Source organism: Phascolarctos cinereus, unplaced genomic scaffold (genome assembly GCF_003287225.1).
Source record: "Phascolarctos cinereus isolate Bilbo 61053 unplaced genomic scaffold, phaCin_HiC Scaffold_4;HRSCAF=312, whole genome shotgun sequence".
Taxonomy (NCBI): domain Eukaryota; kingdom Metazoa; phylum Chordata; class Mammalia; order Diprotodontia; family Phascolarctidae; genus Phascolarctos; species Phascolarctos cinereus.
The window spans coordinates 90201663-90219346 of NW_027555847.1; the positions used below are offsets into that span (position 1 = coordinate 90201663).

General features: G+C 41.1%; 1 protein-coding gene and 1 long non-coding RNA gene across 2 annotated transcripts in view; both read left to right on the forward strand.

The window, feature by feature from the left end:
* LOC110216950 (uncharacterized) overlaps positions 1–14739 on the forward strand; it is a 37512-nt gene extending 22773 nt beyond the window's left edge. The window contains 3 exon segments of the mRNA XM_078152430.1: positions 11363–11477; positions 11530–12486; positions 12489–14739. Of these exon segments, the coding sequence (XP_078008556.1) occupies positions 11363–11477; positions 11530–12486; positions 12489–12766 (1350 nt within the window). The 3' untranslated portion in view covers positions 12767–14739.
* LOC110216952 (uncharacterized) lies at positions 6090–7999 on the forward strand. The gene is made up of 3 exons (XR_002326920.2): positions 6090–6777; positions 6986–7069; positions 7853–7999. It is a non-coding gene; the product is annotated as an uncharacterized LOC110216952 (long non-coding RNA).
* Positions 14740–17684: the final 2945 nt, after the last annotated feature.

Genomic DNA, 17684 nt, shown 5'->3' on the forward strand with positions numbered 1-17684 from the left:
AAGAGGCCACGGGTGTGCTGTTAAATGTTTAACAACCAGCCCTGGGGTGAGGGGAACCATGTACACACAACCCACTTTTAATTTACATTTTCTCCATCACTTAAGTGTAGACAACAAAATAATCAAGCCCTAATTTGTAGCGTTTGCTGAATTTCAAATGTTCACATTGAAATTATAACCATGGTGTGAATCGATATGAGCTGGCTCCAGCACACCCTTCACTGTAATGGGACCTTAGAGGTCTCATCAACTCTAGCCCCCTCATTTTATAGATGAGGAAACAAGTGAAGCCATTATGATAAAATGGGTCTGAAACAAGCTAAGTGAGAAGGGCCTACATATGAGAGATTATGGAGGTAGATCAGTAGAACTTGGCAATGCTCAGAGGGAAAGGGAAGAAAGAATCCAAGATGACTCTGAGGTCCTTAGCCTAGATGATTAAGAGGATGAGATAATGGCCATCATCAACAGAAACAGGAAGCTGGAAAGAGGAGTAGTTTTAGGGAGCTTCCTAGAAGGAAGTATGTAGAGCTGGGAGTTTTGACAGCCACCTGGGTGGAGATGTCCAACAGGGAGGCACTTGGAGAGGCACCACTGGATTCCTCTTATTTGCATGCTATATACATACATACATATATATATATATATATTATATATATATAATATATATATATACATACATACATATACATACATACATATATATATTATATATATATATATACATACATACATATATATATTATATATATATTATATATATATATAATATAATATATATATATGTATACACACACACACACACATGTCTCCATTCTTGCCCAATCTCTTAAAGAAAAGAATATATACTTACATATATTCTGTACTCACATACATATAACCTGTCCACTCTCCCCTTCCTCCCTCCCCCAAGTCCCTGAAGTTTGCTTGGGCAGCCAGTGGAAGGAGCTCTCCAGAACTCTAAATCTTCCAAAAGAATATATATTGCTTTGTTCTAGGTCTGCTGTTCCAATCAGGAGGAAGGGGTGGTGGAACCCACAGAGCAAGAGATTGCTGGCATTCACAGCTAAGTCAGGAGCAGGCTAAGATCGGACAGAGAGAAAGTAGAAAAGAGGAAGGGAAAGTGACTATCTGAGTTAGGTTCCTCTCCAGCTCAAACAGTTCAAAATTACCATATTTGTTTCTCATTCTTGTTTTCCTGACTGTCCTGAGTTACTACGAACTTGTAAAACAAGTGAATTTTTCCCAAATAGGTTGTTTTTTAAAATGCAGTATATACAATAATTTAATGTCGTTTTTTTCCAGTGGAAAATGCATTTTTTTTTCCTTTCAGAGATCTCATTTTAAGGATGCAGCCTATATTCAGAACAAAACAGCTTTAACCATTCATACCATAAATATTGTTTAGCACTGTGAAAAGGCATTGAATGTGTCAGGTTCTGTGAGGAATAAAAAGTAAAATGTCAAGGGTAAAATGTCAATTTGCACATACAGCTGACGACAGAGGCCACTCAACAGCAGATATAACTAGAACTCAGGACTGATGGCAGAGAACTGAGACTCAAAATGTCAGGGGCCTTGGCTTAGTAGAGATATTCTGGGAGAACAAAAGCACATGGGGAGGGAGTACAAAGCTTCTTTTCTCTTTTTTACTGATTGGTCCTCCTGCTTCTGCCCCTTCCCTAACTGTGGCATTCCCTTAGGCTTCGTCCTGTGTGTTTTCCCTGTACTTCCTGGATGATTTTATCAGCTTCCATGGCTTAATGAATGTTCATTGGTTGGTTAATTCAATTACTATATCTATGCAAATACTTCCCTAAGTAGCTTCCAGCTGGACATAGGATTATAGATTTAGAGGTAAAAGAGCTATCCAAGGAGCTGGAACTAGTGCAGCCTCCTCCTTTTACAGATAAAGAAACTGAGGCCCAGAAAGGCTAATTGATTTGTTCACGGTCACACAGTAGGATGTCATAGAGCTAGATCCTCTGACTTTCATTCCTCTGCACTACAAGCATTCCCATTTTCCTGCTTTGCCTTGCAACACCCATGCCAAGGGAGTCCCAAATAAGTGCTTTCAGGTGGGGTGGGTTTGTGAGAAAGCTGTTGTTATTCAGGCAACAAGACATAGTGAAAAGGGGCAGCTAGGTGGTGTAGTGCATAGAGTCAGGAGGACCTGAGTTCAAATCTGGCCTCAGACCAAACACTTGACACTAGCTGTGTGACCCTGGGCAAGTCACTTAACCCCAATTGCCTAAAAGTTAAAAAAAATATGAGATTTTAAAAAAAAGATATAGTGAAAAGCACTGGCTTTGTAGGGCAGTGGAGTCTTGGGGTTAAATGCTCAATGTACCACTAGCTGTGTGAACTTGGGCAAATAACAACCTCTAACCTCAGTTTCCTCTGTAAAATAGACTTAATATTTTTTAAAACTCCATTTTGTTTTATTTTCAGTTCCAAATTCTCTCCCTCTCCCCTCCCCATCCCCTACACATTGAGAAGGCAAAAAAACCCAAAAGCAATATAATAATATTTTCACTACCTACCCCAATGAATTTTTGCAAACTTTAAAGTTCTATATTACATGTAAGCTGTTGTTTTTATTACTGCTCCTGCCATTGGGAAAGCCAGGGAGACTTAAGCTCTGACTACAGGCAACACCCTGGGTTTTATACATGTCTGATTTAGGGACAAAGTGTGGCCTCTATTTCAGTTGCTAGGTAATATTTCTATTGAGTTCAGGTGTGATTTTTAAAAAATCAGAAAAGAAAAAAGGCATGGACCCATTAAGACTTGTCTGACAAAAACCCAAGTGTATCTCTTGCACCTACAATTTACAATCACAGCAGAAGGAATCAACAAATAAAATGTGCATGCTCGCCAACCCTCAATTTTGGACAATTATGTGAACCAGGATAGGGTATTACAAGGGTCTTTAGTTATAAAACGTAGACCAGCAGGGATTAGGAAAGTCTGTGCTGTAGAACAGGCCATTGGCCTCAGTATCTGAGAGCCCAGGCATCCATCTCAATTCAATGACTTAGGTAAATAAAACAACTTAATATTTTGGAATTGCAAATTAATTTTATCTCTAACATGGGGTTCATAATAGTTGCCCCAGCTACCTTCCAAGGGTTGTGAGGGTCAAATGAGATGATAAAAATGATAATAATTTTTTAAAAAATTTGGAAAGAAATGGATTGTAGAATTTTAGAGTGCTGTAAGGCTCTCATAGGCTATTGAGTATAACCCCCACCTGAATAGGAACCCTTAATAGAACATAGGTGACAAGTTTCATATAGCCTCTCTTCAAGAACTCTCCTAAGGGTAGCTCACTCAAAAAGTCTTTTAGAATGGTCTTGAAGAACATTTTTTCTTACATAGTGGTGCCTAAATCTCCTCTTGGCAGCTCCCCACTATTTCTACTAGTTCTTCCCTATTAGCCTAAAGATGAAGTCTAACGATTCTTAATTCATGTGATGTTCTTTCAGTTCTTGAAGACAGCTTCTGAGCCTCCCTAGTCATTCCTCCAGACTAAACGGCTTCACTTCTTTAAATCCATAAATAAATTAAATGAATTCTCATGTGGTGTGGTCTGCATCTCCTTTCTTACCCTGGTGACTGTCTTCTGGACGTGAGTCAGCTTGTCTGTGTCACATTGGGGTTATGAGATTTGGTGAATCTGAACCCATCCATCTCTGGCCTGCTGATGTTCCGCTCCAGCCCGTGATGGAGGCATTGAAGGCAGGGACACTGCCATTCCCTCTACTTCAGATAAGGTGTGCTGGAGGAGGGAAAAGAGGGCAGCTCCAAGAATCTGTAGTCACTCTGGGTCATACAGCATCACCCAAAGGCAAGCAGCTACTTAGAGGAGCTGGAAGTACCACTGAGATGTGGTTGCCTACAGGCCAAGCACAGGCTACTACTAACTGCCTTCTGGCCTGCTCGGTGTTCTCATTGGTGACCAGGAGCTACAGGTGCTCTTAAAAGCTCCAGTGCAGTACTGCATTCAAATGGACGGCTCTATGAGGCAACACTGGCCCCCAGTGGAGGTCCAGTAAACCGAGGAGAGAAGGGACTGATCCTGCAGGGATCAGAGTGAGGGATGCAGGAGCCCCCCCCCACCCCTCCTTAAGCCCCTATTAGCTTCCTCTAGCTGTGAAGATTCAGATTTGGGAGATTGTCACTTAGGTCAAGTAACCTTCACTCTTAGTGGTTCAGTTTTCTCTGAAATGAAGTGGCCCTCCTCTCTCAGGAGAGAGAGACGGGGAGGTGGGGGGGCAGTAATATTAGGAGAGAAAGAATGGTGTATACATTTAAATTATCTACTGGGAATCATAGGCCCATAGTAAAGCTTGGAGGAGCTTTAGAGTGCATCCAATCCAATCTCTTCATTTTACAGTGGAGATTTTAAGTGACATACTCATGGCCACACAGGTAGTAAAGACAGAACCAGAATCAGAAACTACAGTCCTCAACTCCAAAGCCAGCAAGTATTATTCCCAGGTTACCTGATGCCACCTCTGTTGCTGTACTAGGGGTTTCTTCTTGTTTTTCTTTTTTATGCTTAACTGGCCATGTGAAAGAAGAGAAGGGGAATGATTTGAGAGATGATGCCAAGAAAGAATTATTAAGATTCAGCAACTGATTGAATATGAGGAGTGAGAATATAGAAAGAGATGATGATAACTCTGAGAAGGAGAATGTTGAGAATGACTTTGGGTCATCAGAATATGAATGTGGTACCCTCAACAAAAAAACAGAACTTAGAAAAGGGGAAACAATAGAGTTCTGCTTTAAACATGTTTGAGATACCTATGGGAAGAAGACATTAACAAGCATTTGGTAATGTGAGCCTGGAGCTCAGGAAATAGATGAAGACTAGATACTCAGAACTGCATAGAGATAATTTCAGAGGCAATGAGTTTGCAAGTTCATTTATCCTGTCAAATAAAGCAGTGAAGTGAAGAAGGAAGGACTTAAGGAGTATAGTTAAATTAACAGAAATTGAAAAGAAGAAAATAGCCTGTCAGGTTAAAGATCACAGAGCTAGAGCAGCACCTTGTAATGACAAAATGCAAGATGAGGCTATGCTAGTGTGTGGTTGATGGGGAATGGTTATGTTTTAATAACATCTTAGTACTGCACTAAGACTTTTGGGAGACAGTTTGAATATATCATATCGTAATTTGTATTTGTGTCATGTTCCCCTGATAAATTGCAGGGTTCATGGTGGCAGGAAAGATGTCTTAAGATTTGTAACTTCCTTAGTATTCAGAACAGGGGCAAGCAGCCAAGTGTCAGAGTGGAGAGAGTGCCAGGTCTGGTGTTAGAAAGACTCATTTTCCCGAGTTAAAATCTGGCCTCAAACACTTACTGTGTGACCCTGAGCAAGTCACTTAACCCTGTTTGCCTCAGGTGCCTCATCTGTAAAATGAACTGGAGAAGGAAATGACAAACCTCTACAGTATCTTTATCAAGAAAACCCCAAATGAGGTCATAAAGAAGAGTCTGAAACGACTGAACAACAACAAAAGAGGTTTGTTCCTGAAGCATCGGGAATAGAGAAAAGGGATGAAGGAATCCTTGGAGTGAGAGGCAGAATAGGGGCGCAGGTCAAGGCAAATGGAACAAGATGAAGAGCTAGACACACAGAGTTCTGGTCAAAACCACCAGTATGCACGTGTTTGCTCACAGGTTGTCTGTTTTCAAAGTGGAATATCCGGGTGAAGCCTGCAAATGATAAGGGTCGCTCTGGGATGGGGTGCGGGAGGGGGATGGTGGAGCCACTCTAATTGGAGATGATAACATTTACTGAGTGGCGGTCTTCTCTTTGTCTCCCCCTCCTCTTATTTCCCCTCCAGACTTCCTGGACCCTTGTGCCCCTGATCCCCTTCTGTGTGCCATTCCAGGGTGAAAGCTTCATTCACATTCCCCAGTTCATGGGCTGCACTCACGCTCCCATCTGACTCCGCCTCCCTCACCCAAAGTTCCCTCCCAGGAAGGCTTGACTCTCCCTCTGGCTCCTCCCACAGGCTCTGAGTCCTCAGCACTATCGAGACGCGGGGTCCTCCACGATTCCTAGAGAGGAGGCGGAGTCTGAACGACCGGAAATCATCGTCTGACGCACTTTCTGCGCCCAGCTGTCTTTCAACCAGTCCCTCCCAGGTGCTCCTGGCGATGGCCCACTTCCGCTCTGAGGCTAGCACCCTTCCTCGTCCTTGTTGGTCGACTCGGCGCGTCCCGGAGTGTTGCCGGGAGGAGCGTCCTCTCTCCCCGCACGGTTCTGCTCTCCTCCTCCTCTTGGGGCCCAGCCTCCCTCCAAGGGCCTTTCCCACTCTCCAGCCGGGGAGTCTCTGTGACCTCCCTCGCCTGTTGGCAGCTCGTGTCATTGCGGAAGGAGCCCAGGATTGGCAGCCCAGAGAACTGGGTTTGAATCTTGACTCTCTGTGGATCTTGAGGCAGCCACGTCCCCTTGCGGAGCCTCAGTTTCCTCATCTGCAAAATAGGGCTAACAATATCTGCTCCCTCCCCAAATGATCATCCTGGGCAGAATGCTTCGTAAACCTTAAAACCTATAGGAGGGGCAGCTGGGTGGCGCAGCGGATAGAGCACCGGCTCTGAAGTCAGGAGGACCCGAGTTCAAATGCGGCCTCAGACCAACAGCCCAAACACTTGACACTTACTAGCTGTGTGACCCTGGGCAAGTCACTTAATCCCAATTGCCTAAAAATTAAAAAAAAATAATTAAAAACCATTCAGGAACCGAAACTATTTTTGGTAGGTCTCGGTTTGGGGCAGCTCAGGCCAGTTTTTAATCGCCCCCATCGTTTCCTGGCCTTGGCTAGTCTCTCCAACCTCTCGCATTTGAAGGATCGTTGTTGGGTGGGTCAGGGGTCCTCATAGTACCTGGATGGCGGAGGGACCCTTGCCTTGCTGCTGGGATGGGCGAGCCTCGACCTACACCAGCTGTTTTTCTCTTTTGCAGCTCCTGAGGCTGTTCAGGCCTTTCCTCAGAACAGCCCAGAAGCCTGGGCACTGGCTGGACAGGCTTCTGCCAGTCAGGCCTGAGGTGAGTTGTGGTTCTTTCTGACCTTCCTTAAGCAAATTGGTTTTCTCAGAGACTCCCAAGATCCAGAGGGTGATTTTGGTAAATCCAAGGCCCAGAACTAATGGTATCTCCATACATGTTCATTCATCAGAAGGGCTCCTGTTGGGAGAGGCCAGGCTAAAGAAAAGAAATAGATACTGAGGGAAAGAAGAGAAAAAGATATGGTAGCAGCTGAGAAACTCTCCACTCCTGTAGAAATACAAGAAGCAAGATTAAGACTTATTTTGCTTTACCCCAGAAGGTAGAATTGATGGTATGTGGAGAGTAAGGCAAGAGTCACGTGGAGGTTTGGGGCACCTATGAGAAGGTATTTGGTGGTGTCATACAAGAATATGCCCAAGAGGCCCCACTGTTCTTCGAAGGGTTGATGTTCAGTTGTTTTTCAATCATGCCTAACTCTTTCTGATCCCATTTGGGGTTTTCTTGTAGAGTCATGGGATCATAGGCATTAGGAGATAAAATGGACATTAGGTTTTCTAGTCAGACCCTTTCTCTTTACAGAGAAGATGACAAAGACTCAGAGAAATGAGGTAACTCACTCAAGGCCACACAACTGTTAAATGGCAGAACAGAGAACTCTCTCCAATGCAAAACGGAAATTGATGCCAAGCTCATCTTCCTTTCTAGGTGGGAGGGAAGGGTATAATTTCATTCTTTGCCTCCTCCCCATGTAATCTCCTTTTCCATTGGTCCTCGTGGATGTATGTGCCGACGTTCTCCTGCCTTTTTCTGTTATGTTGCCAGCTTTTTCCCTGGCCCAGGGATTAGATCCTGGATAGTCCCTGAGGGAGAAGGACTGTATTTCAGCTTTCGGTGGCTTTTGAAGATGTGGCAGTGTACTTCACCCAGAAGGAGTGGGAAGCTCTCACACCTTTCCAGCAGGCATCGTACAGGCATGTGGTGCTGGAGAATTACAGCAACATGATCTCCTTGGGTAAGGCCTCTTCCCCACACTGTGACTCAGAAGCTACACTTGAGGGTTTTGTAGCATTCTTTACTTTAGGGAATGTGGGATTTCTGATAATATGTAGCATGATACTGGCTCTGAGGTTCCTAATCTGACAGCCCTGATCAAGGATTATCTGTAGTCCTATAGATAACAAGGCAGAACTTTTGTGTCTTGTGTCTTCCTTAGTGAAAATCCTACTCTTGAGGATTTTTGCTCTCTGCACATTTTGTTTTGTCTGAGCATCCAGGTTCTGTCAAATCTCAGCTTTTCCATCTAGCTCTCTTGCCTAGGATGAAACTCTAGCCCATTCTCCAACAGAAGGCTGTATATCCTCTTAAGTGAAATTACCAACTTTTTCTCCTGACCATATTCTCCTAGAAGTACAACACTGTTCCTCTGACTTTCCTGGTACTTACTCTTTCTTTCGGTGTTTCTTTTTCCTCCTTGCTGGTTTCTCCAGACACAGGACTGGGATGGCTGGCAGGATCAGTTCTGCCTGGATTTAATTAACCATTCTGTCCCATTTCACTCCGTTTAAATAGCATTTGCATTTCCTAAACGTATCACGATCACCCAGCTAGAGAGAGGGGAAGAGCCATGGATCGTGGATCCATAGGGAACTTTGGAGAGAGAAGACCTAATACACGTCTGCACAAGTGAGTGAACACAGACCAGCTCTCTTGATCTCATCCTTTCTCTCAACTTTTTAAAACTCAAAATTTTTGTAGGTTTTATTTCCCCCAGTGTTACAGTAAGCAGTCAGAGGTCTATCACTCCTGCTGGTTCCCATAGCCATTTTTACCTACCCCATTACCCTTATTTCCAGAATGAGCAGAAGCTCATCACTCCCTGTCTTTCAATCTCATTTGCAGTGTGGCTTTTACCTTACTGAAAAATCCCTCTCTCTACTTTCCATGCCGTTTGATCTCCAGGCAGATGTCAGAATATGATGCAGGATGATTTTTCCGTTGGAAAGTAGGGAGATATTGATGGAGTTTCTGAGACATAAAAAAACCTCCTAGAGCCCTTTGTATAAGGCGGGTAATCAGCAGCCAACTGCTAATGCTCACTTGTGATAGTCTGCGTAGGAAAGAGGGGGCTGTGAAATCCAGGAACTACATGTCTCTTAGTAACAAGAGAGGGATTGAGTGGGACTTACTCTCTAGAGCAGAGATTTTTAACCTCTTGTGTGTCAGAGACTCCTTTGGCAATATGGTATGGCCTGTGGGCCCTTGTCATAATAATGTTTTCAGATGCATAAAATAAAAAATAGGTTGTAAAAGAAGTAAATTATGTTGAAATACAGTTATAAAAATACTGTTGTAAAAAATGAATCCCAGGGACAGGTAGGTGGTGCAGTGGATAGAGCACTGGCCCTGGAGTCAGGAGGACCTGAATTCAAATCCAGCTTCAGACACATAACACTCACTGGCTGTGTGACTCTGGGCAAGTCACTTAACCCCAAATTGCCTCATATTAAAAAAAAAACACACCTAAAAATGTACTCTACAACAACTGATAAATGGATAAGTTGGGGGTTAGTGGGATCACGAAGAACCAGCACTACTGTTCACATTTACATTTCATTGAAAGTCAGAGGTAGATATTACAGTTGGAAAAAGTCAGGAATTTTAAAATCTCAGTTCTGGCTGTTACTGTCAATAAATGGGAAAGCTGCTTTCCCTCTATGGGCCTGATTTTCCTTATCTATGAAATTGGAAGGAATGGAGGTTGTTTTTATTAAATGTCTAATATTTGCCGGGCACAGCTAATACAAATATTATCTAATTTGATCCTCACGACAACCTTGGGAGGTAGGTGCTTTTAATACTACTAATTTTACAGTTGAGAAAACTAAGGCAGTAAGAGGTTAAATGACTTGCCCAGGGTTACACAGCTAATAAAGTGTCTGAGACTGGATTTGAGTGGCTTCCAGGCCCAGCGCACTATTTACTGTGGCACCTAGATGCCTCTACATAGGGATGATAACATTTGCACTGTCTCCTTCACAGAGTTGTTTTGATGAAATGGTTTTAAGACCACTTTCCCACTTTGCTTTTTATTTTATTTTATTTTATTATTGTTATTTTTTATTATTTTTAGGCAATTGGGGTTAAGTGACCTGCCCAGGGTCACACAGCTAGTAAGTGTCAAGTGTTTGGTCTGAGTCCGGATTTGAACTCAGGTCCTCCTGACTTCAGGGCCGGTACTCTATCCACTGCGCCACCTAGCTGCCCCTGCTTTTTATTTTAAATAAAGTAACAGGGTAGGGGAGAAATTGGGAAATGTCCTTTTCCATAGTGGTCCTTAGTTGAGAGAAACCCAGGTGGCAGAGTAGGTGGTTGGTTACACTGAACTACAGGGCAGAAGCCCTAAAGCCTAGAATCCGTAGAGAAAAAAAATATGGCACCAAGGTGTTGAGGTCAAGAAGTGTCTCAGAAGGTTTAGCATCATGAGAGTCCCTCTCCAGAGGAGCACCACTCTCTCACTTCCCGGCTTTACCCCTTACCTGCCAGTTATTACAGTTATTCGCTGTACCCTCAGTCATTGACTCTCCCTCTTGCTGCTGTTTTGCAGCTTCTCTTCTCCTTAGGCAAATGTCTACTGCCCCGTCTTTGCTTTCCAGTTCTGATATTTCAACTACCCTTATTACATCTGGGAACTTTTCCTTGTCTTTCCTTGTTCTTGATATCAAATGAAGCCATTTTTTTTAGGCATACCAAAGACATGCTTTTACAACACTTACTCTATGACCAATTCCCTTCCACCCAAGACAGATAACCAGTAATATTTGCATTTTCTATTTCCTATCAGGTAACACCAGGACTGAAAAAGAAGAATCAACTCAGAAAACATCAGTTTCTAAAGAGACAGAACCCCATATAGTGACATCAGTTGTACTCCAGGGTAATGTTTACCAGGGACCACACTGTAGGGAATTATGTGAACTGGAAAACATCTTAGAGGAACAGCAGGGAAATCCCATAAGGGAGAGAAGGAGGAGAGAAGAGAAAGCTTTAATGAAACTGACAGTTAAGACTAAGGGAACGACTTTGAAAGGGAAATCTCAGAAACATAAGGAAGTAGAAACAAATGTTAGTGTTGGTTTGGACTTTTTTGCATATCCAAAATTTCCTAAAAGATAAACATTTTATACATGTGAAGACTGTGGCAAATGTTTTCATCAAAGTTCTAATTTTTATCAACATCTGAAAATACACAGTAGAAGGAAACCTCACTACCATAATGACTGTAGGGAAACTTTTAGTTCTAATTCATATCTTATTGAGCCTCAGAGATTTCACACCAAAGATACACGCTATCAGCGTAAAGAATGTGGGAAAACTTTTGGGCAGAACTCACACCTTATTCAACATGAAAGACTCCACACTGGAGAGAAGCCCTATGAGTGTAAGGAGTGTGGAAAATCCTCAGAGATTTCACACCAAAGATACACGCTATCAGCGTAAAGAATGTGGGAAAACTTTTGGGCAGAACTCACACCTTATTCAACATGAAAGACTCCACACTGGAGAGAAGCCCTATGAGTGTAAGGAGTGTGGAAAATCCTTCAATCAGAAGATAACTTTTATTCGGCATCAAAGGATATACACAGGTGAAAAACCATATGAATGTAATGAATGTGGGAACGCCTTTAGTCAGGACTCAAATCTGACTCGGCATCAGAGGCTCCATACTGGGGAGAAACCCTATGTATGTCCAGAGTGCGAGAAAGGTTTCAGCAAGAGCTCAGATTTGATTCATCACCAGCAAATTCACACAGGAGAAAAACCTTATAAGTGTAAGGACTGTGGGAAAGCTTTCAGGTGCAGCACAAGCCTAAGTGTACATCAGAGAATTCACACTGGGATAAAACCCTACGTATGTAAGGAGTGTGGGAAAGCCTTTAGTTGAAGCTTAGACCTTATTTGGCATCAGCGAATCCATACTGGAGAGAAACCATATAAATGTAAGGAATGTGGGAAAGCCTTCAGTTGTAGTTCACTTTGCATTGTACATCAAAGAACTCATACTGGAGAGAAACCCTATGAATGTAAAGAATGTGGGAAAGCATTCAGTTATAATTCAGCCTTAATTCAGCACCAGAGAATTCACACTGGTGAAAAACCTTATGAATGTAAGGAGTGTGGAAAAGCCTTCACTTATAGCTCTCACTGTATTGTACATCAGAGAATTCATACTGGCGAAAAGCCCTATGAATGGAAGGAGTGTGGGAAGGCCTTCAGTTGTAGCTCATATCTTGTTCAACATCAGAGTATTCATAGTGGACAGAAAGCATACGAATGCGAAGAATGTGGGAAAGCTTTCAGTTGTAGCGCCTATCTTTTTCAGCATCAGAGAATCCACACTGGGGAGAAACCCTATGGATGTAAAGAGCGTGGGAAAGTCTTCAGTTGTAGTTCACATCTTAACATCAGAGAATCCACACTGGGAAGAAACCTTATGGATGTAAGGAGTGTGGGAAAGCCTTCAATTGTAGTTCTCACCTTATTCAACATCAGAGGATTGATACTGAGGAGAAACCTTTGAATGTGATTGTAGCCTACAGGAATCTACTTCTGAATGAGAGAGGATCCTCCACAATATCCCCCAAACTACATAACTTTGATTATCCGCTGTTACTCATCATGAACCTTCCTTTCTTGTCAGATCTGTTTCAGTACTTTCCCAAGCACATACTATGCTAATACTGTTCACATTTATGCTTTTATCCACCTTCCTTCCCAAAACTAGATTACCTTTACTCCTTTAAACAGCATCCCCTAAAACTTCATAGTTCAGGTTTTACCTATGATCTTGAAGATCCCTTCTGGCTGTATGTCCCAATGAACCTGTTTTTATAGCTCCAGGTGCATAGCAAACATTTTCATCACCTATCATCTAGCTCACTGATTCCCAGCCTTTTACACTATCAAGGCCCGCCCCCCCCTTTTTTTTGCACTGCTATGGAAACCTCCACCATGATAGTTACATTAATCGTTTGTTGACATGAAACATGTTGACAAAAGTCTACCCCAAAGTTAGTAGCACTTCTAAATCTACATTGTATTAGCTGTGATATCTACATAAACTTTCAAAAAGTGTCACATACATGTGAGAGACAGTGTTTAGAAAGAAGGAAATAAGCATTTATTTAAAGCTTACTATGTGTCAGGCCCTGTGCTAAGTGCTTTATGAATATCTCGTTTGGTCCTCACAACAACCCTGTGAGGTAGGTGCTGTTATGCCCATTTTGCAGTTGAGAAAACTCACAGATGGGGTAAGTGACTTGCCCAGGGTCACACAGCCAATAAATGTCTGAGGCTGGATTTGAACTTGGGTCTTCCTGACTCTGGAAGGCATGTTTGTTACAGAGTCATCACTATATCGGACCCCTTGCAATAACTCTAGTCCCTGATTTACACTGGGAGTTACCAGTGGTCACTGAAGAATGTGTACCTACCTTGATCAAAGTCGAGGTATTAAAAAATCATCTGCTGGTGGCTGTTCTTGATATCACAGAATCTCAGGGTTGGAAGAGACCTAAGAAGCTATCTAGACCAAGCCATACATGAACCAGAATTCTCTCTATAAGTGGTCAGCCGGCTATTGTTCGAAGACCTTTTATAAATAACAACCCACTACATTCCAAGGCCATATTCTGCTTTGGATAGCTCTTAATTGTTAAGAAGTTTTTCCTTTTGTCAAACCTAAATCTGCCTCTCTGCTACTGTTACCCATCAATTCTGTCATCCCTTCGACATACAGCATTTCTTCAAGTACTGTAGAAAGTCTATCAACTGTTCTGTCATATGTCATGGTTTCTGGTTCCATCATCTTGACCACTCTTCTGGATGGCCTCTAGCTCACAGAGATCCATTTTAAAATGTGGTCTCAGTAGTTTAAACATTATGTGACCAGGGCAGATTGGTAGTGTTGTGACATTTCTGGATAGCCATCTTATTGCAAACTAAGATTGCATTAACTTTGGGCTGCCATATCACATGAGTGTTTACTCATATTAAGTTTGCAGCCCACTAACCATACTCCCAGATCATTTTTTCAGGCCAATTGCTATTTAACAATGCCTCCTGTATCTTGTACTTGAAAAGATTACTTAAGGAATTTAAGGGTAAGATTTCATATTAAATTTAATCTATTTTTATATACATGTACACACACAAACACCGCATGTGAAATTTAAGGGACTGGGGAAAAAAGCTACTCTGGCATGAGAATGTCCTGATTTTATTATAATATGCATTGGTACAGTTGCTAACTTTCTATTTTGTGTCAGACATATTTATGGAGACAATCTTGACATCTGAAAGTGGAGAACAATGTGAGCATGGTACATATGAAGAACAGTAAAGAAATGGATTGATCAGTAGACATGGATGATTTCCTATAGAAGGCTGGATTATCAGACACACAGTAGCTGTTCTGGTGGACGTAATGTTTATGATGAGGGGCCACGGTGTTTCATTGAATAAGAGGCTTCCTAGGAAGTACCTGAAGAATGTACCTGATAAGAAAAAAAAAAGGATAGAAAAATTATAGTGACCATTCCAGGCCATCTAATTAGATATGCAGAATAAATGTTCAGTTGTTTTACAATGGATATAGTTCAATAACTTGAGCAAATCTCATCTTGATATAAACATTGTGTATGTTTAAGTCACCTTTCTAATATGCTTCATTGACTTAAAGGAAATTTTGACATTAATATAAGATGTTATAAAGGAAAAGAAGTGAGCAAGCCATGAATATGTATGAAGTGTACCAAATGGGATATTTTTATTCAACAGTTCTACATCATAACAAAACTGGAAATATACTATTTGGGTACAAGCAGTAAGCATTTGTTAAACATTTATTATGTGCTAGGGACACAAAATAATACAAAATAGTCTCTTCCCTCAAGGGACTTAAATTCTATCAGGGACAGAAGAAATATATAAATATATAAAATATATACAAGATAAAACATGCAATGGAATCTGAAAAAGAAACGTCAGAAATTCTTGATTCCCTTAATTTAAAAAAAGCAAAATCCAACTGGTTAAGGTGATGGAATCAATTGCACAAAGCACAAAATAGTTCACCATTAATAAAACTATACAGGGCTTGATAAGCAAAATGACCTTCCAAAAAAGGTCATTTGTACAAAATGAAAAGCTTTTGCTGGACTGCTCCAGGAAAAGGATTAGTCTTAATCTTTCCTCTGCTGCTATCTTTGGAATGTGGGAATTGTTGGTCATTTCTAGTCACTCTCCTCTCACCAGGTGAGACTTTCTAGTCACCTTCCTCGGCTGCATCCCAGAAGTGAGAGAGAGGGGTCTCTCAGCATATTTAAGTAGAACCACGGGGAAAGCCTTGTGCATCTTACACTATAGCTCTGTTAGCCCTACACCAAACAACTACTACTGAGCTTGCCTTTTGCCCAGGAGAAATCTGGATTCGTGCTTTTACTATGCTTTGAGAATTTATGAAACATAAATCAATAAGATTCTTTATTTTGAGCTTCTAGCTGAAAAAAATCCTGATAATTTCTAACAGATTATTCATATTTTTTCTCTCTCACTATCCCTCTCTGTAGAGTGGCAATCACTACCCCTTTCTCCCATCCCCAATAATCAAATATAAATCAAAAATTGCTATAGTCAGTCATAAGTTTATAATAGCTTTCAATACTAATTGCACAGAAATGTAAACACACTTTAGAGAACTGGTAAGCTTCTCTCAAGCTGGGAGAAAAGGGAGAAGAGACTGGCCCCTCCCTGTCTGGTATGTTTCCCTGAATTAAAAGTTCTACAATGACCAGTTTACCTAGGCATACCTCTGATCAAGATCTTAGAGTTTCTCTTGACTGGTAGGCAGAGATGGCAACAGCATTAACTGAGCTCCAGTGGCTGCTCAAATGCTAGCCATGGATATGTACAAGATGGATGACATCATGTTATATGGCTCCAATTAAAAAAAAAGAAAGTAATAATCATCTACTTTATCTCATAGAAACTTTTCCCAATAATATCAAATGTCATTTGGACTCATCAAATATAAAGTTTTTCAAGTGTGTCAATGAAAAATAGAAAATGAAGGTTATGAGTTTGAATATAGAGGTCAAACTGAACCAATGAGAAAGGCAATATTTATAAATACCTTGGTCTTTTCCAAGGAAGACACTTTAAGTGTAAGGTTATTAAGGTGAAAGCCAAAGTTCTATATGTTGAGATTGATTTACATCTTGAGGCTAAAGCTTAATGGGGGAAAAAATTTAGAGAAATTAATACCTACTCATCATTCTTAATGTATAGTTTTGACAGTAAAATGATCTAGGTGTTCGACAAAAATTCATACTATATTAATGAAACTCAGAGCACATCATTTCAAGTATTAATATAAAAAGTAATACTTCATCAAAAATGAAGGAGAGGATTGATAGGTATTCTCAGAGCACATAATAAACAGGTTAAAAATTTGCAAAAATACTTGTGGAGCAGACCTAAAAGCAGTAAGGGCTAACAACATAAATACAACACTAGATTTGCTGAATGTAACCAAAAGTGGTTTTCTCTGAAAACTACTTACCTATGAAATAGCTATGACCCAAGAATGTACTTAAAAGGCACTCCAAGGGAAACATCCACACATACTCATACAGCAACACGTTGAGAAACAAATGGCTGCATCATGTGGCTTTGATGAGAGAAACGGGTTTCAGGAGTAATTCAGGATTTGGTCACTTGCCACTCCAAATTGCAGAGGTTAAGGATCCTGACATTGATTGCTGAAGATAATGCCCTGAAATGATGGAAGTTGCAGCATTTCACCACTGGGAATTACAAAAATTTATTATACAATGAGGTGGCTAGAATTTTACACCAGAAACTCACTATCCTTCATAAACTGACAAATGACAAATTCCCATGTTGCAAATACCTCTAAAATATCCTTGAGAATTCAATAAATAAACAGCTTCAACTGGAGGACCGTTACAAAGATCATTGTTGCTGACAACCACCCAAACACAACATTGATCTCAAAAAATCTATGAGTAACATTTTAACAAATGTTGAAAGGAAATACTCAATTTTTAAGCTCCATGGAATGAAATGCTTTCAAAATGTGGGGACCTAGCAAAAGAAATGAAAACTGTGGGAACTAGATGAAGAACGTGTAACCCCCGTCATCCTGTAAGCTACTGGATTTGTCCCCAAAGATGCTTTTGGTAAGTCTACTGATGAGCGTACATCCGAATATGCTTATCTCATTACAAAAAGGCATTATATCAAATTACATATATTCTACAGATCATTTAATGTAAAAGTATTATAACAGGATGGCAATTTGTCCTCAGCCCATTCCTTATCTGAAGCCCATCAAAGAATGAGAAAAGTAATGACGTGATAAGAGCTTACATTTATATAAAGGTCTAAAACTTGCAAAGCATTTCACATATGTTATCTTCACTTAGAGTCCTGGGCGCCCAGGTGCTCTCACGGGCAAGAGAAGATGGGATGACAAGGTGGAGGCAGAGGAGGGATTTGCCTTGCAAAGGTGCAGTATATATGTCAGGGAGACCATTAATGCATCAAAGTATCTGTGTATGTTCAAAGCTCTGTG